Source organism: Rhopalosiphum padi, chromosome 3 (assembly GCF_020882245.1).
Source record: "Rhopalosiphum padi isolate XX-2018 chromosome 3, ASM2088224v1, whole genome shotgun sequence".
Taxonomy (NCBI): domain Eukaryota; kingdom Metazoa; phylum Arthropoda; class Insecta; order Hemiptera; family Aphididae; genus Rhopalosiphum; species Rhopalosiphum padi.
The window spans coordinates 59,210,565-59,238,218 of record NC_083599.1 but is presented as its reverse complement, the minus strand read 5'-3'; the positions used below and the strand labels follow the sequence as shown (position 1 = coordinate 59,238,218).

Genomic DNA, 27,654 nt, shown 5'->3' with positions numbered 1-27,654 from the left:
ATCGCACAATAATAAAATTAAAACTGTGAAGTATCAATTTTCGACTGGACCGTGTTCACTGTTCAGCGTGTAATTGTGTATTAATTGAATTTGAATGTTATGTCTTGCCAGTCGACGAAATAATAAAGATTAAATGAAAAACATAATCGCACAACAATAGCGATAAGTATTAGTATATAGTATTATTGGTTTTTACCAGTGATCTATTTATAAATATCATACAGTCTGGGAATACAATTATTATTATTAATTTAGATAACCTAGATCACATAGTGTTACGAATTAAATTAATAAGTTTTATTTTTGACCGACCCGGACCCGACCCGGCCCAATGAATAATATTACGATCCCACCTATAACCAACCCGTAATATTTAAATTATGGCCCGGCCGGAACCAAGCCCGGTATAGGTCGGGCCGGGCACGGGCTGGGTCGGGCTGGCCCGGCCCGTGCTGATCTCTAGTTCCTAGATACTTGAAATCTGTTACTTGTTGGAATACATATCCATCCACTAGCATATCATCCAGAGCCCTCTCTTCTCTTGATACTACTAGGTATTTGGTCTTTTCTTGATTGACTTTTAATCCTATAGGTTCTGCTGCTTTGATTAGGTCTGCAGTTCTCATTTCCACATCAATTCGAGAACTACCAATTATTACGATATCATCTGCGTATGCTAAAGTAGTGTTCTGTTCCAGAATTTCCATATTTTGTCTAGCAGGGAGGGATCTAATTACTTTTTCTAAAGCCAAATTGAAAAGTATTGGAGAAAGCGCATCTCCCTGTCTTAGGCCAGCCCTGACTTCAAAACTTTCTGACAGTGTATTTGCAAATTTTACTCTACATTTTGTTTCGGTATTGCACTCTTTTATCAGCTGGATTAGTTTGGTTGGTATACCAAATTCCTCCAGTGCTTCCCATAGTTTTCTCCTTATAATACTGTCGTACGCCTGTTTGAAGTCCACGAAACAAAGATGCACTTCTCTACCATACTCATAGTACCTTTCTAACAATTGTCTGATACTAAAAAAACATTTCCTACATTTTGTTTTATGATTATTCAATATTATTAAAGTAGGACTTTAGCCTCCCCGCTCAAATCCCAAACGCTATTTGCGCCTATGGTACTAATGTACTATACACAATACCTACAGTACCTACTAACACGCGTTAATAAAAGCACACCACCAAATAATATTAATATCATGCTATTTAGTATTTTTTAATTTTTTATAAATTAATGTAACTTACCATTCTACTAGAAGTCTGAACATCCATTATGTATTACATAGGTAATAAAGTGTTGTATCTTGTGTATGTAATAAATAATATTTAATATTAAATGCACGTCAACAGTGAAATGTGAGATGTGTCTATGTGAATGTGAACAGTTTTGAACCGTTAGAACACGCCGAACACGAATAACACAATGATTCAAAATTTATAAGTTACAACAAATGAATAAAATTTATTTAGATGGTCAAAAACAAATGTAAACCTGCAACAAGTAGACGGTCGTAGTATAAGTACTGTGACACATATTATGCGGGTTGTTGACTACGCGTATCGACGGGATGCTATCGTACGATGCACGAAACAAGTACCTAGGACCTAGATAATAACTAATAACGACTGTTGAGTGTTGAATTTTGGAAACAAAGTCAGTTAAACTGTTTATCTATCTACTGACTTATATTATTATTATTTTATATTACTGAATAAAAGTATAGCAATATAATATAAATTGTTCTGGTATACCAACAGAGTCCATCGGTGGAAATGTGGTCATATTTGTGGGGACGACATTTTTACCTTATCCATTAGCGTAAACACACATTTTCACATGTTAAAAGTGCAAAATAGTCGTATAGAGAGATAAAAACCTATCGGGGACTTGATATTGTTCTAGGGGCTTGGGAATTAGTCTGACCTTAAGTTTGTCCCTTGCATAGAAATTACAATCTAGCAAATAACAATATAACGAAATTTACGAAATACAGGAGTCACAACTCACAACAATGAAAGCCGACTGGCTCGTACGTCGTATAATATATTGTATAATAATTATGTAATATTACTATATAATTTATATTTTTATAAATTTATAATTATTATGTTTTTTAAATTTCAACACAAATATTTTTTGTTAATGACAAAAAAAAACAGTATTCAGAAAGGCCCCCTAAACACTAAGGGCCCTAATCCAGCCGCATTTTCTGCATTCCTGTTTTTACGCCACTGCTACTTTTTATTCAATAGTATAGGTAACTGATAAAATCGTAACATATATTATAACTTTTTTCCATAATTATTAACATATTATGTAATATAATTATTTGAAATTTGTAGGAAACAACATTATGATATTGTATGCATGTTTCATTGTAATATCGTGTCATTGATAAATCATAAACATGTATAGAATATTAGTTGTTGACATATAAATACTATTTTTATGGAACAATTATATGATATCGTATACATGTTTTATTGTAATATCGTGTCAATGATGAATCATAAACGTTTATGGAATATTAGTTATTAACACGAAAAACATTATTTTTATAAAACAGTTATAGAAAATTGTGCTGATGTTAATTGGTAATGTTTTTTTGAAACCTAAATTCAACATAGCATCAATGTTATGTAACTTCCATTGCACAGTGGGCATGTTCGTTGCGCTGGTATTATACTTAAAAGTCCGGTGAAAAAAAGTCCGCAAGTGTAAAACATATTTATTATATATATATTTTATTATTAGTATATTTTTGGAATATTTAAAAGAAAATCATAAATTAACAAAAATTATATTTTGTAATAATTGTACTGTTTTTTAAATATTTTATTTTATTTAGGTGTGTAACCGTAAATACAATAATACAATATTATAATTTAGGTAAGCAAATATTTGTAAATGGTTATTCTTATTTCATTAATTATTAATGTATATCGAATAAGTGTTCATTAAAAAAATATATATATATATGTATAAATATAATTTTTTAAATAAATTTTTACCGGACTTTTGTTCGGGGGTTCTGTTGCGCTAGTCAGTAGGCTACAACTAAAAAAAAAAATCACGAAATCACATTCACGCAATTTATTGATAAAAAAATTTCTTTTAATTGAAATGTAACACCTAATCTTAAGACTAACAACATAACTATGTAAAAACCTTCAGGCTTAATTTAAATTTAAAAAAAATTGTTTAAATAGTAAATACCAGCATTTATTTAATGGTCTGTGCTCTTATATTTCGAACTTCAATCCTTCATAGCTTCAGGGTCACCTTGGTTAGGTTAGGTTCTACCCTTTGAATCATAGGTAATCATAGGTCTATAACATCTGTAAGACTTGCAATTCGATAAAATGTGTACACATTTATTATTAAACCACTTGCATCCAAAAATATTGTTTATTATATCAACTTTACAATCATATGTCCCACGTCCTTCTCTCTTTATAATCATAAAGACTCATGTTTAATTCTTGAATTGTGATCCCCTCCTAGTATACACCTCTGAGTTCTTCTTAAATTGTAATTAAATTGGACTTATCTGTATATTTTAACGGAAATTAACACCACTGGGCATGCTAAATCAATAATTATTGCATAGGTAAAAATAAAATAAAAACATAAACATCAATCATTAACTATATATTCATACCTATATTATAAGTTGTATATACAATCACTGATTTAGGTAGGTAGTTATACTTGTACAAGTATTAATGATGTATTATAATATGGTTTTTCTAAGTAAACAAATAAACGAACAAAAAAAAAAAATACACGAGAATATAATAGTTATTATTTCTTAAACAGTCAAACATATGTACAAAAAAATTAATAAAGAAATATAACAAAATATATTGCTAACGACCCAAAAAAAAAAAAAAACAAATATCAACATACGAACGTAGGTCAATAATAATATTTAATTAAAATACAATAAATTATACCTAAAGAGTAAATAAGTGTGGGAGATTAAAAATAACAAGTTAAAAATATCCACACACACACACACACACACACACACACACACACACACACACACACATATATATATATATATTATACATGTATAATATATCATAATTATATTTTTATATAATATATACGCCACCATAGACAAACGATATTATTTAACCGCAAGATTAGGCATATTCTGTCCAGTGAGAGGATGCGTAGAAGAACCCATGTTTGTCGGGCCGGCCCGCTGAACAGAGTAAAAGTAATAGGTATGACCTATATCATATCATTATTTTAACACAGTTATTATTTAAATATGAACGTCTATAAAATATTGAAGCCATTAGTTAGGTATACCTATGTCCTATATGCTTAATTTGAGACCAATATCAATTATAGTAATAACAGGCACTGCAAATGATTTAAATATTACAATTATTATAATATGTCCTATACATTTTTATAAATCGCATACCGGCATACCTACCCAACATTTAGAAATGTATTTTTTAGCTATATCAAGTCTGCCATGATAAGAAGAGAAATATACAAGCAACTTACATGCCAACTACCTACCGTCATTATATAGTAACTCTTTCCTTCCATCATTTAACTTTACTTACCTATATTTCCTATCTACATTTGCATCTAATTAAAACTATTACATAAATTCTATGAAAAAAAAAAATTGTACCTGTTATAAATGTTCAATAAATATATAGTAAAAAAAAACAATAAATAACTATAATATGATCAACTAAAAACTTCATTAAAATGTCTAACTGCGCATTGGATATTCTCGGATTTGTTTGTACAATAACGTATTGGATTGCCTAAAACCAAAATTTAAGTTTAAAAATGATATTTTATTAAAAGAACGTCGCCGAAAATTGTTAGTTTTTTCAAAAGGACGTCGTCGCTGAAAATAGACTAAAACTGATTATAAAGCCATTTTAGAGATTTTATAACACTTGGAAATTAATGAAATTTTGAAAGGCGTGACATATTTTTGTTTTAATTTTTTTTAACAAAACGTTACGAACGCTAAGAAAAAAAGAATATACAAACTTATAAAAATCTAATCTTTGTTAAAATGCTTAACAAGTGAATACCTGTAAGTTACATTAAATCGATAATCAAATATGTTAAAATATGTATACTTATTTTCATGAAAAAAAAAAATTGTAAGAAATTACTTATACTAATTTTTTTTTAAAAATACCAGCAAGACGTTCTATTAATAAAAAACAAAACAAATTATTTAATAACTTCAAAATATGTGATTTTATTTTTATAAAAATTCTAGTGTAAATATTCAACATTAAATGGAGCTATATCTATTTATAATTTAAGTTACAAAATACAGTTATTTACTTCATCTGAAAAGTATCTATAAAATAATGTTTTTTTTTTCTGGACTATAAAATCTCCTGATGTTAAAAATTTACAAATTTAAAAACAAAACATTTATTCGAGAATACCTTAAGATACTTTTTATTAAATAATTGGTACTCACATACCTATATATGTAAATTCATAATTCGAATTCGATTTTAGAAATTTATTTTCAATGCGAAGAACTTTACATTTTAGTACATGTTTGCGTAATACCGTGTTACGTAAATACTATTATATTACATTTATATAGGTATGATTTTGTTCCCTTGCCATAAACTTATATTTTCTTATTTTCTTATTTAATTCGTGACAGGAACAATTTTGTTTAATCCCAATTCCAGATTTCAGTTACTTATTAGATACACATTCAAAAGTAGGATTGTTATTTGTCAGTAGGTATGTCTCTATATGTATGTATAATTTATTAATTGTTGTAATTTTGTAAAATAAATACGGTCTACTTAGCCGAACCTCTTATAACATCAATCATGAGGATAAAGCAGTATTGTATACTTGCCAACTGTTATTTTATTTTGTGAGTTTAAAAATGCCTAAAATACCAAATAATAATCGTATAAGACATAAGAGTTGTTAACCGAGTTCGGAGAAAATTTGTGTTATACCGATGGAGTTATTTTATTCTGTAATCTGTGCGAAACAAGAGTAGGTATTTTTTCACCAAGTTCCTACGTAGGCGGCGGCCTAGAATGGAAATTTAAACAACCCAGAAGTTTATATTATTTTGTACGGGGAGCGAGTGACCGAATAAATAATATAATCTGATAATTTTACGCACTTTCGTGTAACAATAAATAATAAAAATAAATGAATATCACACAACTATACAAATTTAAAATAACAAAGACGGACGTCCAGATGAATAATGAATAATAATAATTTCTAACGTGATAATATCAGGATTATCAAACATATAAAAAAAAAAAAATGAACAATGCTAATATTACGGTGCTTCCATAGACCTTATACTAGAATACTTAGTATAAGGTCTATGGGTACTTCAGCCATTAAACTTCATATGACAACTGGAATGCTCTCCTGCCATAAGACTAATGTAAATATAACCGAAAGAGCGTGTAAGAAAAAGACAGCAGATAAGAACGGCAGCGCTATATTTTTTTATCATATATTCTAATACATAATATTACCATTGATTATTATAAATACTAGTATTTATTTATATTTATTTTTAATTTCTTGATTTTTAATCAAGTTAGCCTGGTAATTGAAATTAAAAAAGTCTGAATTTTTAGAACTTCCAGAATTTTTGTTAAATAGGAAAATGATAAAAATGTAACTCAGATATAATGAGTAAGTGGATAATTAGGCTAACTTTAACATAAAATATTAATAAGAGATCCAATATCATCCCAAAGCGGTATAACGATTTGAATCCACAAAAACGTCGACGTAAACAGTCCCAAAATTTCTATTTTTTAACTTTTCTCCAAAACTATTATAGCTAAAAAGTTGGTTGATAGCTCATTAAAAAGGGATTATCGAGTAGATACAAAATGTAAGATTAAAAATTTTCAAAAAAAAATATTTAATTTTTCACAATTAAAAAAATAGTTATTTTTTGCTAGATTTTCATTTAGCGTGGTAGATTACCGAAACTGGAGAACGGATTTTGTTATTTGGGGTCTTGTTAGATTCACATTGGCTAAGAAAAGTGCTGTAAAGATTTTTAGAACTTTATCTTCAATCGTTAACTCATTACAAAACTATAAAGCTGAAAAATATAAAAAGCACCCAATAAAATTTGTTTTAATTTTTTTTTTGAAGCTCTGTAGTGAATTAACTATAAAAGATAAAGTTCTGAAAATCTTCACTGCACTTCTCCTAGCCAACGTGAATCTAACAAGACCCCAAACAACAAAATCCGCTTTCCGGTTTCAGAGATCTATCTTACTAAATGAAAATGAAAATAAAATACATTATACATACCTATTGCATACAATTAATACATTTCTAAAAATTGAAAATCAAGAAAGTTTACATGCCGATCTCTGACTTGGTAAGCGTTTTTTACTAGTATTTATAATCAATGATATTACTTATCAATAAAATGTTGTTCGTTTAACGTTTTGTATTTTGTTCTAAGTTTAAAAATATATATTATATTAAAATTTCAAAGACAATTTTTCGATCGAGTAAAAAATATAAATCCTATACACAATACACCCAGTTATGCACTTTAGAATTACAAAAAATGACAATCATAAAATGCTTATTTTTTTGTTATTGTACTTTCAAAGTGCATACACGATACACAGTGTCAACAACAGACGCAACATAAACAAGTTTAAAAGTCATCCCTTAAGCATAAATTAAACAAACTTATTTTATTTAACCACATGCGTAATCTGAGTTATACGTATAAAATTGGTAACATATATATTGATATGTTTACAAAGTTATTTTGTGTGTTATAATATTATATAATCAAATAGAAATTGCGTGTCCAATACTTTTTATATTTAATTGAGCTTTTAATTTTAAGAACCAAATTAAAACAATATCGTGGTAAATGAATTTAATATATTAGAGTCACGAGTAAGACAAAGATAGCAACGCCTTTTGTGTGCGCAATCTCTTTCGGGCGACACTGCTTGGCAAGCATTCCAGTTATTATATAGAATTCAATGGCTTCAGCTCGCCACTGTTCCGCGGTTGCCGCTGGATAAGTACTTATAGGTACCTCTATAACAGTTGCAGTTGCCGCGCGTGAACAGCCACGGTTGCACGAAAAAAGACAAAGAACGTGCTTACCGGTAGGGCAAGGATAGGGTCTGAACTCCTGCCATTGATTGACAGAATTTAAAATCGTTAAGGTGCAAACCACTGATTGCGTAATACTTTTTATAAGTTAAAAAAAATGTGCAACCCCCCTTTGAAAAATTCCTGGATACGCCCCTGGTGCTTACCGACACAAACGGCTCACGACGGCGGTGACATCTCACACGTCGATCGCGATACAAAAACTCATTTTTTATTTTTTTGTTATATGTCGGTGTTGGAGCTGTACGAGCTTATCGCAGGCAAAGGTCACCGAGTTGTGATCGCGAAATATCGCAGCGCAATAAAATAATAATATCATATCTTGAACAGGTATCGATTAGGTGATTTATTGTCACACAATATTTAAAAACAGAAAAACATAAAACAGCGGAACAGCGTCAACAAGATCAGATTAAAATTACACAACAATTTGTATTTACATCATCTATGCAGTTAAGAAAAACAAAAAATACTTATACAAATCTTACATCTCTTAGCTGCATTTTTTCAAGCATATTTCGATAGCTTTAACTGTATGCTCGCTTGCACGTTTTTATCATATTCGGTGCAACAAGCTCCGAACCACCCCCTAAGTATAAGTAAAAACTAAAAGTATAATAACCGCGGTTACGATGGTTACTGGATAAAGAGACTACACCTATACGTTAAAAAACGGGACTAGACCAAACATCATATTATTATTCGTTCAGAAAACACGAGGTATCGAATTCAGGACAAAAACGTCGACAATAGATATATTATAATAAGAAAAATAGATAATATTATCAATAGAGGTAACCATAATAATAATAATATACGTTATCATATAATATTATCATTACGGTCTTTGGGCGTGTTACACGTAAAACATACAAGTATTTTGTATACGCGATAATATTATTATTATACAAGTAAAAATTCGCTCGACGGACGACAGCCTCACCTAACCAGCCTCCGTCGGGAATCAGTAACGGTGCGGCGAGTTGTGTGACATGATCGCGTTCCTGTGGGATCCGGCCTGGACCGGCTGGAACGGTGGCACGCACGTGCCGAGGCCGTGGCGGATGTTCTGCGGCGGCGGCGGCAAAGGCGGTTGCGCCGTCAGCGCGGCTGCAGTGGCTTGCGGCGCGACCGCTGCCGGCTGGTGCTGCGGATAAGGGGCGTCGTGGAGTTTGCGCAAGTGTTTCTTGAGGTCGAAGTTCCGGCAAAACCCTTTGCCGCAAACGTGACATGTGAATGGCTTCTTGTCGTTGTGCGTGTGCATGTGGAACGTCAGGTTGTACACCTATTCGGTATATCGGCGCACGAGAAAAAGACAAAACAACATTTAAAAACCATATCACGAAAACGAGTAACGATAATCGTACCGTCCCGAGACTCTTTAGGCGTGTGGGGGGGGGGAGATCTGAAAGAAGCTCAACTCAAAAAGATCATGACGAGAACACGTTACGGTCCCCCATCAGAGTGTCTACAGATATACCTAGTGTGTCTCTCGTATACAATTAAGTAGTGGTTTATAAATTTCACTATAATATACACTTGTGTAATTATATAAATTAAGTTTACGGTAACATGATCATATTTATTATTCTATTATCTATGTACAATCATAGTTATTTAGAATTATTTATTTTTTTAAATTATTTAATGTCTTAAAAACATCAGTCTTAGGTAAATATATTATATACATATATAACAATAATAGGTACACAATTATATTTTTAAAAATAATGGTAGTCTTATAATACATAAGTCAATATCAAACAGATGGTATTTTACCTTATAAATAGTCAATAAAATAAATGTATGATGGTAATTTAATAGTAAAATAAATATTTAAAAGTAAAAACATTGCTTAGGTTTATATTTTTAGTCAATATTTGTAATTTGAGTATTAATGAAAATTATTTTGTCTCTAATTTATAATCATACACGTGATTTAGGCTTATTAGAACTTTGGGTTTAAGTTGCGCAGTCTCGGTTTAAATTCGTTTTAAAACTTCGATAAATGAATTAATATTAAGATGCGGAGACTCAAAATAGTTATTAAACTTGTTACGGAAAGATTCACATGCATTGATTGTATGCTGAATGCTTGAATTTTTTTCAGCTCATAAATTAGGAAGATAAATGATATAATCTGACTTCGAAATTACAAACTTATGTTGATACTAACATGATGTTTGAAAATGTTTGGAGCCACATTCATATTACATACCTGTAATTAGGAGACAACTAGTATGCACCCAAGTAAGCTACTCACTGCAAAATCGCTTGAAATCTAGGCATTTTCTCAGCACTCTCACTCAAACTAAAAACAATCCAACTCGTTCTCGTAGTTTCAGGTAATTAATCCACTGTCATACAGTATTCTCGTTGATTTTTTGTGAAATCTTTCTACTTTTGTGTCGTAATGTTGAACTTGTTGAAGGTCGTATAAAGTGCACTTGATCTTAAACACTCATTTCACCTCGTTTAAAGCGTTAAAACCACTCAAACACTTGTATCCTATACTTGGATATATAATTACTAATTAAAAGTCTAATGAAGAATTTCGTTGTTTCCCAAACCAAAAATAAATAAATGTCAAACAGACAGCTTTCTGTTAAGTGAACCGATTTGTATGCATTTGGATAATTTTACTGTGTGTCGTATAATTATCTATTCATATTTTATACTAAATAAGTAAATGCAAATTACATTTTCATATTTGTACAGTACTTAAATAGTAACTATATAATATAACTAATTATATTTATAACTTTTAAAGCATGAATTTAATTTTAAAATTTTAAGGTCCTATTTCGTATTCGTATATTTAATATTTACTTCAGAGTTTTTTTTTAATAATTATCCAACATGTATTCTCGAAAATATTAATTAATAAATATCGCGGAAAAATGATTTTAGCCTTTATGTATATTATATAAATATATCACATATACATTTTTTAAATTTAGCCAAAATAAATTTATATGGCTTATATTATTAATAAATTCTTTTAAACTGACATTTTTTTTTTGTGACATTTATATTTGAGGAAATTATGTTAATAATTTATAAAGCATAGCCTCCCCTCTACAAAAAAAATCACCTAATCTAAGATATGGGTCAAATCTCTATAAGAAAAAAAACCTAACGATTGAAAATCATAAAAATAAATTTAATAATACGTAATTGCTTAGCAAAATATAAAGATAAATTAAATTGTATAGGTACCCAACTCGGTATTTCTAATTTACCGTGTTGAGCTTAATACAATAATACGTTCCTTTGATATTTAGTCCCGGTCAGGCACGTCTATGATGACATTCGACATTAATTACCTGATGGAAAGCTTTGTGGCACACGGTGCACTTATACGCTTTTTCCACACTATGCGTGAGTTTGTGATTCTTGTAGTTGCCCTTTTGGTGAAATCCCTTGCCGCAGTATTCGCACGTGTACGGCTTGTACCCCGCGTGTATCCGCGTATGCGTATTCAACGTCGAGCTCCTGTTGAACGCCTTGCCGCAAATAGCGCACGTGTGCGGCTTTTCTTCGGTGTGTATGATCTTGTGGCGGCACAGCGTGGACGCTTGCCGGAAACCTTTGCCGCACACCTGTACAACCCACGAATACAATATACAGTAAAATATATTAAATGTATGGTACAGGCCGATTCTTTTAACGTAAATCAGGCAATAGATATATGGGATTTATAATTCTACTGATCAAATGTCATCCGATTATTATTATGATGTCACCGATGGTCACATCACAGAAACATGTAAAAAATAGTACGCCCTTAAATGTTTATTAAATAACGCGTGTATTTCATTTAAATACAACAATCACTAATTTGCTTTTATTACTTTTGACCAGCTATATTAATTTTTTTCGATCGTTGTAAAAAAAGCGCATGTTAATTCAATTTCTCCTCATTCGACAAATATATGAAAATATTATACATAAGTATATGGATATACCAACCATTATTTATTTTTATCGCTAAAATACAAGGCTGGGCAAATTAACGATTATTTTTAACTCGTTAAGTTAAGTTATTTTAAAAAGAATCAAGTTAAATTAAGTTAAAAGTTATTCATATTTTTTTCGTTAACTCGTTAAGTTAAATGTTAACTTTTAAAAAAAAAAAAGTGACTTAACTTAGTTTAAAGTTAAAATTTTTTAATTTGCAAAAATAATAAATTCCAGACACATAATCTTGTTAATTAGATAGTTTTTCTTTACGCTCAAGAAAATTACCAGGACAATTTAAAATTATACATCTTAGTACCAATAAGCTATTAAAAACTGTGTTTTTCTAAAATAGACCCTAAAATTTTGAATTATTCTTGCATTATTCTATAGACAAAAATTAGCTTAATTAAAATTAACTTAACGTTTTAACATAATTTTAAGTTTTAACTCGTTAATGCCCAGCCTTGCTAAAATATGTTTAAATATTAATTATGCAATGAAAACTACAATACACTAAATGTATATTTCACATTTGAATTTTATTTTTTGTAATGTTATACGTTAATAGTCGTTGATGTATAATTTTTGAATTATTAAATATTTATTATTTTATATAATTATTTAATATTCAAATGATCACAACAATTTGGCCGTGTGTCAAATTGGATGCATATATTATGTATATATATTATCTACATGTTGATCATATTTACACATTGAACGCAATTTATACCCATAAAATACAATAATTTTATATTTAATTTTAGATTATACATGTAATATGACTTTTTATATTGATTTAATCATTAAATTTTAATTAATTTTTTTGTTCAAATGTTTTTATTATTTTTAACTTGTAATGACATGTATTGAAATATTGAAAATAAAAATTCTAAACCCTTAATCATAAAATGACACAAGGTGAGAACTGATCATTAGATATTCAGAAAGTAACTTATTATTAGAGTTTAGAGTTTCAGTGAGTGTTCAAGTTGAACCTCGTCGTGCATTATAAAATAGGTACAATAATAAAGACAGACGACAGTATACTATTAAAAATGTATGACATTTTGATAATAGCTGAACAAAATTTCAAAAAAGGTATTTAACTAGTAGATAGCCAGATAGGCAACTACTGAACCAATTGGAATTAAATTTTGCTCAGATATATTCTTTGACATTCGGGGCGTGTTTTTAGCTTCGTTTTTCAAACTATTTATATTGCTATAGGGTGACTTTCACACAGGAATTTCATTTCGGATAATGAAAATAGACTATTTTTTTTGTTTCTATATAGGTTTGGCAATGGTTATAGTCTATAGAAATAGAACATACTTATATAATCTAACTTTATGTCTGTATAAATATATGTTTGTATCTTATATACTTAAAAACTAATCAACCGAAGACCTGTTTTGATGAATATTTGAAAGATTGTGCTATGCTTAGATATGTCAAAAAAGTTTAAAGAGCAGTTCGAAAATATATCAAGTACTATATAAAATCCGACGCAGGCGGATTGTCCATATTGGTTGAATTAGTTTATACAAAGCTATTTGTGCGACAATTGCCCATGAACTGAACGCTATTATATAACGCTGTATTTTATATTTGTTCATTTTTCTTGAATGAATTCGAGTATATAGCTTAATTATAACATAAAAATAAGTAGACTAGCTCAATATAGAAATTATAAAAAAACTTCCTTTTTTTTAAAAAAAAAATTATTTAATTGCTTTTAGTATCTGATTGAACGACAATAAATTAATATTTATGTCTTAAATAGTACCTACCTATTTAATTTTATTTTCAGAAAAAATAATAAAACGAATAAAAAATATGTTTGCAATAAAATATATAATTTAATTTTACAGTTATACGAATATATATGAATAGAAATTTAATTAATTTATAAAATAAATCACTATTGTAAAACTTAAACTTCCTAAGCTGTTAAATGTTGAATAGCTTAATTAAAACCGAAATGCTTTACCTAACCTAAACTTTTTAACCCTTAAGGTTTAAAATGATATTGGATTAGACAGATTTTTTTTTTACCGTAAATGGCCGGTTTATTGAACATAGAAAAAATTGTTTATTCTGAGGAATATCGTTATCTAAATGGAAAAATTATTAAGGTATCACAAAAACTTTAATGCCAGATTATCATTGTGAACAAGTGAAAATGAGAATTAATGTTCATCAGTCATGAGTTAATTGGTTAAGTCGAAACAGTCGAGTATTTTGTAAAACAAAAAATACGAGATGTACAAAATAAGTCAATTCAAAGTAGGTATATGTATTTATATGGGAAATATCAAATATTGTATAGTTACTAGTTCTATTTCTTTTAATTTTATTTATGTATAATAATTAAAGCAATATTACTGAAGTTTCTAACATTATTGAGCTTGAAAGTTTTATCAGATATACATTAACATTTAACACAATATGCCAATATATTTATAAATTATAACAAAAATAATTTGTTTTGAAAAATAATGTGTATTTTATAGTAAATGACGTTGTTGTCTATTGTGTGGTTATGACCATCCCGCGGTATGGTGTGTAGGGATCTGTGGAAAACATATTTTTTCTTGTGTAATATAGGCTTTTTTAACATATTTATTATGCCTCGAAAAAGGGGTACTCTCGACTAAGAAATACAGTTATAAAACAATATATTGAATATTGGCATAATGGTACAAGTAGCTGATGTAAACAATATCGTAGTGGATAGTATTTCAAGTAGATTATTTTGAGTCGATATATTGTTTGAAAATGATTTTATATTGTTACATTTTCCAAAGACTTAATAAGAAACCAAAAACACTTAAAGGGAATCAAATGAATTTCTACATGACTGACCTCGTGGTGCATTAGTACGTGAAAGTAAAGGTATATTAGATGGGTAATCCTCTCAAATATGTGACCGATTTAGGGTGCACACAATAATATTTCATATTGCTTAGGTTTCAGTAAGTAAGTAGGTACTTATTAATTTTTACGGTATTATGTGTGTTTGTTTACCTGCAATGAATCGAGGAGGAAAAATAAAAATAAAAACTGCGTAGTATAAAGAAAAAAATCGTATGATATGGTAGGTCACTAAAGTTATTACTTATTAGTTTAAAAAACATAATACATTTTCGTCAAATTAAAAGTTTCTTCTAGAAATTTTTTATTTTTATGAAATTTATGGTATTTAAACTCAATTGATTATATCATATCATGTATTCTCTACAACTAAACTCTTTCATAGTTTTAATATAAGTGTGATGAGATGTTTTATTAATTTATTATTATATTTTCTTTAGAGAATGATTGACAGTTCTTCGTGAATTGATTTAGAAAAGTAATAACTAACAAAATAAAACAAATTTGAATGCAACATTAATTATTGAACATGAATGTTTTAAATAATGTAACAGTTTTATCAGTGCTCATTTTGGTTTACAAAATGCAATTTAATTGGTTCATATATTTAACGATCTTAAACTTTATTTTAAAAGTTAATTTTGTTTCAAAATGTATTTTTAATTAATCAATTAATTGTTTTCTAATAATAATGTAATATTAGAAAATAATATTTATTATCAAATATCAATAATAAAATTTGACTATAGATAATAAAAGCAATTTTATATTTATTTAATTTCCGATTTCTAAGCTAATTTTAACTGTTACTTGTTATTATAATAATTATCACAGATTTACAGTATTATAAACTAAATTTAATTTACTTAAGTATTAAGTAGTGTTGTACCTGGATTAAATATGATTGGCTTACCATGACTAGCTGTTCCATGGAAAACAAATATATTGATAAAAATTATTGATGTTAATTACATAAAATTGTGCTCTTTTTTAGATTCTGAACAGAGTGATAAATAATACTGATTATAATATTTATGATATTGTGTTTTTTTTTGTGTGCGCATACACGTTTTATAATAGTAAAAAAAAATTGAGCTTTACTACTTGATTATGTTTTTTTTGTAGGACGATGAAAAATTTAATTGGTACTTATAGGAGGACAAAATTGAAAATTCCTAATATTTTTTAATATAATTATTAGGAAAAACAAAAACATTAGGGAAAAATAGGAAGTTTTACGCAAAATTAGTATTTAACAAAACTGGCTTTCCATGTTATAGTTTAAAAACAAATAATCGTAGATAATTACATTTTTTACCAAATTTTGATATTCCCATTTTCTGGATAAAATTGTAAAATGTTTAAAATATTTTATCTTTTTTGAAATATTTAATAACATATGAAGTCATAATATTTATACAATTATATACATAATGTATGTAACGTTATAGTATGAAATTTGTTATTTTATATTTACATTAAAATTAAATTAACACTATATTTCAGAAGATAAAAAATTATGTTATATAAAAGCTATATAGATATAGAACTATAATTATGTCATTAAAAACTATTGATTGAATTCAAGATAAAATAATATAATTTAAATTTTAAATATTTTTAACATTTGTACTTTTAGAACAAAGTGAAAAAAAAATGTTTATTTCAAATTATTACATGAAAATATAAAAATACCTATAACAATTTCTTTATAATATAACTTAGTTGCAATATTTTGATATTTTAATAATTAATTTAATTTATTATTAAATACATAATACGTGTAAACGTGGAATCACAATAAATCATACTAGTTTGTACATAATATAACTGACCACTATCGGGGAATCTATTATATATCTATAGTTAAATTATATGGGTTGTCTTTTTAATTAGTATAATGAAAAAGTAGGACAAGTATAGGTAGGTACTTACCTAGATATTTCATGAAACATCTCAGTTTTATACTAACCCTAACATAAATTTTTCATTATTCGTAGTTGAATTACCTCAGTATTTATTTTTAATAATAGTAAAAAAAAAATAAGTTCGACTTAATGCATTTATACATATTATAGTACAGTAGTAGGTAATAACTAATAAATTATAATATTTTTTTCACAACAATATTAATTAACCACTACTAATATTGTATCTTGTAGGTACACTTATACATTAATCGAAAATAAAATTAACATATTTTTATGGTAACTAGAGGAGTTAAATTTGAAATATCAATTTTTTTAGATTTTGTATCTGGTTATCATATTATTTTTAATATTCAATATATATTTATATATTATAGTCCTTCAATATTTTATCAATAACAGCGTGAAACATAATTAATTTTTATTTTTATTTTTGTTTATTGATTTGACTAATAAAGTTAAAGGTTAGAGACCTTGCGGGGTGTTTGGTACTTGGTAGTTCTCATTATGCTGATCATTTTGAGTGGTGTGTTGTTTAGTGTATATTTTAATACGTTCGCATGGCGTACAAATACGTGGTAAGGGTGCGCGTCGTTGAGATCAAACAGATCGTGCAAGTGGGTAGACAATAATGCCTATGATTAGTGAAAAATCTTTTGTAAATATAACGCAAACGTTTTTACTACAGTGGGTGATGGTTATGAATTGATTTAGGCGCAATGAAAATCTGAAAAGTGAAAAGTGTTGTTGAATATGTTTAAAATGAAAGGCTAAGTTTTCAACTCGCGTACTTATTAGTTATTATATTATTATCTAATTATTATTAGCTTTCGACATTCATACATCTAATGATTATCATTTGTATTATATTTACAGCCCGTGTACCTATAGGAAAATTTCTATCATATTATTTTTAAGGTTTAAATAGTTATTAATTTATTTTACTGATATACTGATTATTAATACTATACTATATTGTTCGTAGACTAGGACGAACATACAACTCTTACACGGAATTCGAAATTTTAATTGTAATACTTGTTGCAAGACTGATAATCATATTACAGTGATTCCGATTTTCGTTATAAACCTATTACAGTATTACAGTATTACACGTACAGGTAATACAAGTATAAAAATAATATACCTAAATATTATGAATTAGAACAATATTAAAAATAATAGTTTTATAATTGTGTATTGACAAAAATAAACAATTAACCTAGATTATATAATTTTCTGTAATAACACTAATAACTAACAGGGTAATAAATAATATTATTATAAAATATTCTATAATGTTTAATTTCTAAGTGTTTCTTTCTTCAATGTATTCTTTTTATTTTTTTATTTTAATCAATAATCGATTATCTTTAATTATTTTAGTTAGATTTAAAGTTATTTTTAAAATCATTGCCAATTATCAATCTACTCACACATTTTTTTACCAAAATCTAAAAAATGAAACTTGTAATGGGAAATGAAAATATATAATATTATTGCTATGCTGATGGTAAACGAAATTGGGAATAACAAAATGATCGATTTTGGCAAAAAAAGTGAAACACCCGACCATGGTCTGCTGTCTGTTGTCTCAGACTCAGCTGTGGCGGCTGAGTGGGTGTCAAGGGGTGAGGGAGGTTAATCAACTACTCGTGTATTAGGGCCCTAAAATGAGCCTTTTGATATTACATTTTTCTAGTCAATATTCATATCAGTTCAACTTATAGTAAATGCAGCAGTGTAGCCAGAATTTTTTTTAGGGGTGTTTTAATTGTATGTTTTAATACAACATGTGGGGGCTATACTCACTCCGTTGTAGTCATCAATCTTCATATTATTAATATACGAAGGACGAAGGTTACAAACGATACCCATACCAAACACGTAAAATATGCGTTCGTCGTTTTGAAAATCGTTACACATTTCACAGTGTTTTCGTATGTCAGAGATAATTGTTTTTTTTCATAGGTAGGTCTCGTAAACTATTAGCCGGTCCGCCCTAGGGGTTTTTACAAGAGTACTAAAATGATCGCTCTAGGGAGTTTATTTTATTCAACTACTCTTTGTTCAAAATGATTAAACTAAACAGCATTATTATTATTATTATTTTTTTTAAGTACAATATGGGGACGAGTTATAATAAGTTGAACGCAAATAAAACCATATATTTTAACAGATGAATCAGCTTAACAAGAATTCAGTAAGTTACTGCAGTAAATCGGATGAATAAATATCTTTGGACGATAAATAATTGCGTTCAAAAAACTATTCTGTAGATCAAATTTCAGTTAACCATCATGATTTTCTGAGAACTTGTTATGATTGTTTGGATTTTTTTATCGTTTACTACATTGAACAAAAACCACAATAATACTATTGAAAAACCATGTTAAATTGAAAATAATCATGTTAATACGATTCTATTGTTGCAACTTTTGAACATTTTAAATCAATTGATAATTGTTAATATGATATTTTCTATTATTTTCAATGTATAATTCATCATTTTTGTCACAAATAAACAGATGCATTAAAACTTTTAATATTTTTGAATATTTTAATTTATGTATTAATATACAAGCAACTATAATATACTAGTGTAAATAAGTAGTTTTGTTTTCAATCATAATTTGTTCTACTTATTTCATATCACAACATTATTATTAATATATTTATTTACTACATAGTCATTGGCGCAAATTAGGTTTAAGCTACACTTGAGGCGATTAGGATCTAAGACCAGACTACTTGGGTGTATTTATACTCTGCAAAGGTTAAATAAACTACTGGTTATCGTTTGCGTATCGTCTGTTAACCTACGTCAAATTATAGTATATGAGTTGGCTGGTTATTTACAATTCAGTAGGTGCTGTAGTCTACATATTATAGTTTGAGTGGATATAAGTTATAGAAATAGACTTATGCGTGGGTTAGAAGCGTTTGGGTTGCACTGTTTTAGTAAAAGTTCATTACGATTTATAATATGGGTGGAACTTGAGTATTTTTTAAGAGAGCAATATTTGCAAATGTTGGTATTTTAATTACCTACATCAAATTTTTTTTATACACCCCATCCGCTGTTAAAGTCAATGTACGTCCAAATATATTTTAAAAGAGGTTTTGGTGTACAATGCACATTAATAATTTAATTTCGAGACTGACGAGTTTTTTGTTGTCGGGGAGAAGACATATAACTTTATAGTTGCAGTGCGAAGTCGATCAACTAATGCAAGTATTTTAATACTTAGATCCATCCTAGTTATGCGTTTGTAAAAGTTTAGTCTAAGACATGGAAAAGAAAATAACAGCAATCAGGTGCATTTATGAGACGAGTACAGCGATCGATAATGGAAAGTTACAATTATTTCAAATCCCTTTTGAAATCTTGAATCACGGGAATCTTGGGTATGGGACATAATCGTATATACAATTTATATTTTCATGTAATTGATGTGTACCTTGCAAATAAACGGCCGAGCGCCTGTGTGGACAGGCATGTGTCTCGTCAGGTTGTAATGGGCGTAGAACACTTTTCCGCAATGATTGCATGTAAACGTCTTAACCGGTGTGACAGAGGTGACAGCCTGCGACAATTCCTTGGCGCTGGACCGTGGCAGAACGGGCTTGGATGCGGCGAGTCGCCCGAGCGTCATCTGATGTGATGGCGGTGGCGGCGGTGGGGGCACAGGAAGTGCAGGAAGTACCGGAAGTGCAGTGAGCACCGGAAGTTCGGATGACGGCGGAGGCGGTTGTGAACGGGAATGAGCTGGTCTGTCTACCGCGGCGCATGGCAGCTTGGGGTGTTGTTGATAGTGAAACAGCTGTACGGCCGTCGTCGTTGTCGTCATCGTCGTCGACAGATAACGGTCGTTATTGTTGACCGTGAGCGGTGTCCTTCCGTCGTTGGCGGTGGTAGCGCAGTGCGTGGATTGCAGTGGATTGGACCTGAACGTCGGCACATATTTTTTAAACGCCGATTCAAGTGCGTGGAAATAGTCGGCCGCTGGTGCGTTGGGCTGTTTCCGGACGTCCGGTTCCATGATCCGGGCAATAGAGAAGGTCAACGAGTCGGTCGACTTGGGACCGTACTTTTTCCGGAAACCGTCTCCGTCCCGGTTATTGCCGATCGACGTCACCGAATCCATGGCGGCGTTTGCCGGTGAAAAAATCATCTATAACACACAAACGCCACGTTAGAGTACGATTAAGTGTAATATACAGGGTCGGGGGAAAAGCATTAAGGAGTTGATTAATTAGTTAAATTGTTTAATAATAATAAAAGTAAATAGGTACGGATATAGGTCATTTTATGTATAATATAGTAGAATAATACAGAATAATATCTAAATTATTATCTGTACTAGCTTATTAGTTCGTTTTGTTGGGAGAGGAGCGGTAGTGAGCTGTGTGCCTGTGTTTTTGGCCTGGTCATAACTCTGAGAGGGCACTAATAAGTATGTGAAATTTGAATGAATATTACAATAATTATCTCCATGATTTTTATTAATGAATTTTATTATATGGCCTTGTAGAGTTGGAGATTATATTTTGTGGTGGGTTATTTTTTTTACAAAATTTCACCTTGCGTAGGAATTGATTACATTCAAACATAATTTCTATTGAAATGATTTGATTTCAATTTCATCATAATACTTAATTATTACCTATTTGTAGATTGTAGAGTGTAGGGTACCTATAGCTGGTATATGTATATAGCACATCATAGATTCGAGCGTATTATTGCACCACCATTCATAGCAGCAAAGTAAAGTATAATAGAATATTCGGTCATTCGGTGGTTTGTTTTAGGGTATTTTTTTTTAATTTAAACTTATTTGAAGGCTTATTACTCACCAAAAATTAATAACTTATATCTTGCACTTAATAAAAATAGAATATATAATATTATATTTTTTTAAATTGTACATAATTTTTATATGATAAATCACGTTAATTTTTAACAACCTTAAAAATATATTGTTATTATTATAATTTTTATTTTTATGTAAATATATTTTTCTACACGACCATAAAACAGGAATGTCTTTCAATATTTATTATAATTTATAATAAATAACATCCCACAGAAAAAATGTATCCCACCAACATTATAATAGGTAAATCACTATATTATATTCATCGCTCCGCCGATAAGAATCTAAAAAAAAAATATGGACGGAACGTAATCGACATATGGAGTAAACGTTTTCAGTTACAAAAAAAAAAATCAGTGCTAGTCTATAACTAAATCCATAAAATTGAGCAATTTTAACGTAATATGCTGGGAGTGCAATATTTGGTATAGCTTCAGCCCTGGGTGAGGCGTTCGATCGATTTTTTATGTCAGTACATCACGCAAACATATAACTAATAAATAACTTTATTTGTAGTTTATACAATAACGAACGTACAATGCGCATATTTATGAAATTTAACCGGATGGCAGACGGCCGGCTCTACATCGTGAATATTTTTTTTTCGCAAAAAGGCAATTTTACTAAATGGCTTATACGAACAAACACTCGTCGTACTTAATAATTTTGAGTGTAAGCTACTTTTGCACGTCGCACTTTTCTAATAATTCAAACCACCACCGCAATAACACGTACTATCTATAAGTATATACTAGGTCTATAATACAATAGCACACGTTATTATTGTGTACGTACATAGCCCGACATAGGTACACTCCGGAATAAGCAAAGCCTATTCAAGTCCCTTCTTATACCGCACAATTAGTCGCGTAACCGGGGTGTGGGTAATGGATATTTGTTTTTTATTCGCCATCCGCCCCTCGCCGAAGTTTTTGTCTTCCGACCACCCTCTGTTTAACACGTATACGTCGTGCTATTATCGCTATTACGTTATACACGTTTATTGTAGTTCACGAACGGTATATTATAGTTATAACATTGTCGTATATTTCATCGAAACAGTGGTGCGCGCGGATTAGGATCGGACGATAACGTTCCACGCCGCACGTATATTATAACAATATAAATATACCTACAACAATAAACTAATTAATTCAAACGGAATATAATATTATGTATATTTGTGTGTGTGTGTGTGTGTGTGTGTGTAGGTCTATCGTGTATATTAAACCAGTGGTTAGAATACTTTGCTCCCAAAGTGTGATGTAGGGACCACGGAAAAAAATTAAAATTAAATTAAAGTGTATCATATGTTACATCGTTACTTTTAGAATATTTAGATATTTATATTTATATATCCCTCTTGGAAAAAAATTAAATTTTACGTTGTTAAAGATATACCAGCACTACTGTGATCATCCTCATCGAGTACATATAGAAAAATCAGAGATGTGACAATTCTTTATAGTTAGTTGTCGAGTGTAGGTACCTCATCATTGAATAGATCACTGTAACTACTAACTGGTGATGTATAAACAAAAATGTGTATAAAATTTATTTGAATTACGACAAAATGATTTATTTATTTTTATGTCAATTTTCAACTAAATAGGCATACCTACAATGTCATTAAAATTTGAACTTTAAATTCATATACAAGAGATCGTGCTTATGTATTATTTATAAATAACTATAATAATGACATAAGAAGAACTTAATATAACATTTTCAGAAATTCGACCGAACAAAAAACTTTTTATCGACACATAAACACTTTAAAAATATATTTATTAATTTTTTTTCCTTATTATTTATTTTGTTTATTAAAAGTATGGACTGTTGTTCCAATAGTTATATAATAATGATTTAAAGTTCATATAAAAAGCTTAAAATTAATTTTTTTAAATATAATAATTGAGTATAGAAAAGGATAATTTAAGTAACAGTAAAATATGTTATGTTTGTCCAGGTAGTATTTTTTTAAATAACAACGAAATAACTAAAGCTGTTATTTTACTATATGAAATATCTAATTACCTAAATCAAAATTTGACATTCTAACACTCATAAAGATTTAGTATAACTTTATTTTAAATTTTTGATTTTAAATTCTTGCAAGGAAAACTTATGAATTATGAAAAATGTAGTATAATAACTTCAGCCAAACCTTAAATATAAAAATCTTATTTTACTACAATATAATTTTCAAATTTTCGCAATTTCGAACAATTTCATCAATATTTAAAATTATATAAAAAAAAAATGAAAAAATAATAATTGTCTCAGTATATTTTTTAATTGTTGGAAAAAATCCTGTATAATGATTAAAAACAATATTAGTTTCATTTTTTTTATTTCAATATTTATTGCCGTTTTATAGTTATTTTTTTTTTTTTAGTTTCCCTGTGTGTATGAAGGTAAAACTTACGTTAATTTTGACCCCTAAAAATACAAACTATATCCAATTTACTGTCAAAAATCACCTATAGAAAATCGAATCAATTTTTTATACATAAAAAGTGACTTTACAAAAAAAACATAGGTACACGTTATTGTAAAATCAATACATTTACTTATACTTTCAGAATATAAACTGTGTTCAGCCGACAAATTTTAATACCAATTAGTCAAATTGTATAGGATTTTACACATCACAGTTTCCAAATATTTCTAATTTTAAATATATTTACTATTTTGTTTTTACATACATTATTAAGAAAACAAATTTAACATCTATTTAGGTACATGTGGTTTGCTTTATTGAAAAAAAAAATGAGTAAATAATTGACATATTTGGTATTTGCAGTTTATTGTAGACTTTTTACAGTAACTTAAGCGTTTCCCGAACATAATAGTTTGGAAATCGTGTATATCGAATTATGTAGTTAATATAGTGACGCGCATAATATCGTTGTGTATAATATATGCATGTGTATAATGCCGTATGCACGCCCGTCGGACAGAACGGCCGAAATTTATGTGCATGTCTTCCGTTTTCGATAACCATCGCTGGACAAAGGTCATTATCGTGTTTGGTTTTCATTTCCGGTACCCGCTAAAAACTGACCGCTGGATATCATGAGCGTGCACAGTCCCCCGTAACGTGTGTTTCCCATGATGTCCAAAAACGAAGTAGGAAAAGAAAATGATGTTCACTTTTTTTAATTCATACATTTTATGTATAACATTATAATAATATGTATATCCAAAGTCTAGAGCGAAACTTAAGGAATGTATTAATTTTACAATGTTGTGTTGTTATGTTATTTTTTATTTACGTTTGTGATAGATCATTTTACCAGCTATAGAAAAGTGATCCGAGCACGCCATGCAGCTAACCCGTAATGTGCCCTATATTCTTAATTGCGGAACGTTACGTAGATCGTACAAATATGAAATAAATGCAGTGGTAATTTTTCTTTTTTTCCTAACACTTTCTTAATTTTTGTTAGCCACAAATAGATTGTAGTAAAATGTAGAGACCAACGGCAAAAACAGTACAGATTCGTTGACTCATCGTGCACGATAAACTTATTAAAACGTTAGCCGTTCGTAGTCGATAGTTTGATGCACAATATTTCTATAATATTGCGATAGAAATCGAACAAACAATTGCAAATCAATTACAATTACGGTTAGAACATAATGCGGATAATTTATATTATTTAAATTTAAAAAAAATTCAATTCCTACCCTTCTATTTTATACGAGAGACGTCCTTTCCACAAAACCATCGATTCATTAAATGAAATCTCTTTTTTTAGTACTCGATTTAATACGGACAAGAATAATACGGTTTTATAGTCAATTAATTATCTAGCCTTGTACAAGCGATTTAAAGGTTTCCATTTCGCCGAGCTCATTATAAGATTGTATAAGAGTATCTGCATCATCCACCAAATCAACATCACTATCGGAGCTTTCAGAATCATTCACAGGCTGGGAAGAAGCTTTAACTATATAACCGTTATCGGAGTCAAAAAAGGGAAATCGGTAAAAATACCCGAAAAAGAAATACTCATTGAAAAAATGCTCGCTGGTAAAAATACTCGAAAAAAAATACCCCATAGAAATAATATCCAATAAAAACATACAAAAGCATAAGTACTAATAAAATGATCTCCCATCCTTATCGTAAATAAAAAGATTAATATACACTACACTATATATGTAGTTGCATCATATGTCTCTCAGAAATAGATGATTATTATTTATGTAAAATTACATAATTACATAATTATGGTTAAAAAAAAATCAGCCTTAAGTGCATTTTATTAATTATTAATTATAATTATAATTATACAAATATTATTGTTTAGTATAATTCTAGTAATACACAACCATTATTAAAAATAATAATATCAGAAATCAACTAACGATACTTGATCACTTTCAAAAGCACACACGACCTTTACACGACATCGGCGTTTGTACTAGGTATCTCTTTCCATTATGCTTAATCAATATGAGTACATTCTATTTTTTTAGTTTTTAAAGTTAACAAATTATTATTATATAACAATGATAAATATTATCTTATAATATAACACTGTACTTAATGTTTTACTTTCAGCTATTATTTCCTCGGGTAATTTTTCCAGGATCCTAAAAAGGTCATAATTTTTATCACTTTCGAATTCGAAAAACATCTGTTTAAACCTGCTTTCATATTCACAACTCGTATAAATGCGCTTTGGTCGAGATGGACTCGATTCATTCAATTCATCACTCATATTGTAACAAAATGCGAATAAAATACGTCAAGTAAATCGTCAACTAATGAACAGTAATAATTACGTATTGCACGGTCAATCACACACTTGGTACAACTACTACAACTGATAAAGTAATGCGAAATAAAAATGAAATAATAAAAAGTAAGTACTTTCCATTAGGTCAAAATTCGGAATACGGTTTCGTCAAACCTACCGCTGGTCAAATTAAGACTAAATGAAAATCAGGACAAACGTATTTGACGCCTCAAAGCGTCGTCCGCAGCGAACAATATTAAAATAATCAAACATATCAAATTTGTTGAATTTAGAAAATACATAATTACTAGTGACAAAAAAAATTAAACAATCATTATAATAATGTACGCAAGATAAATTTTTCGATTTGTTAAAACAAGTTGTTTTAATGTACCTATATAGTAAATATATTTTATACAAAAAAATCATGTTAAAAATATTGTCTTTCACCCTGTAGACTGATTGTGACTGACAAATATATTTTAAATTTTTATCTATGCAATTCTATAGCTACAACCTCACAAACTTCAAATACAATATAATTAATGAAGATTACAGAATGTCTATAGCTAAAGTAAATATTTTCTCTACAGTACCTATACAATAATTTAAATGTTAAAATGAAACTAGAAAGCGACTGCGATCGCTTCTGAATCATTATTAATTTCCAACGTATTAAACCATCATTATTTTTCAACAATATATTACGCTTTACATTTGTATAATATAGATATCGTAGGTAACAGATACTACATTGGTACTCGTTATTCGTTTGTTTATCGTTGTTCGAGCTTTACGGTTAATTGAGTATTAAAGTGCGAGTACCGACGAAGTGAATACACGTATATTAAACCCATAGGTAACTTAGGCTATGAATTATGATTCTTTATTATAATTATATATATAATGTACATTGTACACAGTCGACATAATATGGCCATGGACTGCCACGTAAAAGTTTACTAGACAAGAAGAAAATTATCATTACGTTTTTAATGGCCTTTGATCCTACTAAAAAGCCTGTCACTTAAGACCCGTCCAAAAGAACAAAATAATTATTAGCATACGTACATAGAATGTATACATAT

At 29.1% G+C, this 27,654-nt stretch overlaps 1 protein-coding gene across 1 annotated transcript in view; it reads right to left on the bottom strand.

Moving 5' to 3' along the window:
* Positions 1-5,279: 5,279 nt before the first annotated feature.
* Positions 5,280-27,654, bottom strand: part of LOC132927542 (fez family zinc finger protein 2-like) — a 65,193-nt gene continuing 42,818 nt past the window's right edge. The window contains exons 2-4 of the mRNA XM_060992088.1: positions 20,400-21,113; positions 11,497-11,772; positions 5,280-9,455 (exon numbers count right to left, since the gene is read on the bottom strand). Of these exons, the coding sequence (XP_060848071.1) occupies positions 9,135-9,455; positions 11,497-11,772; positions 20,400-21,113 (1,311 nt within the window). The 3' untranslated portion in view covers positions 5,280-9,134. The remainder of the gene's footprint in view (positions 9,456-11,496; positions 11,773-20,399; positions 21,114-27,654) is intronic.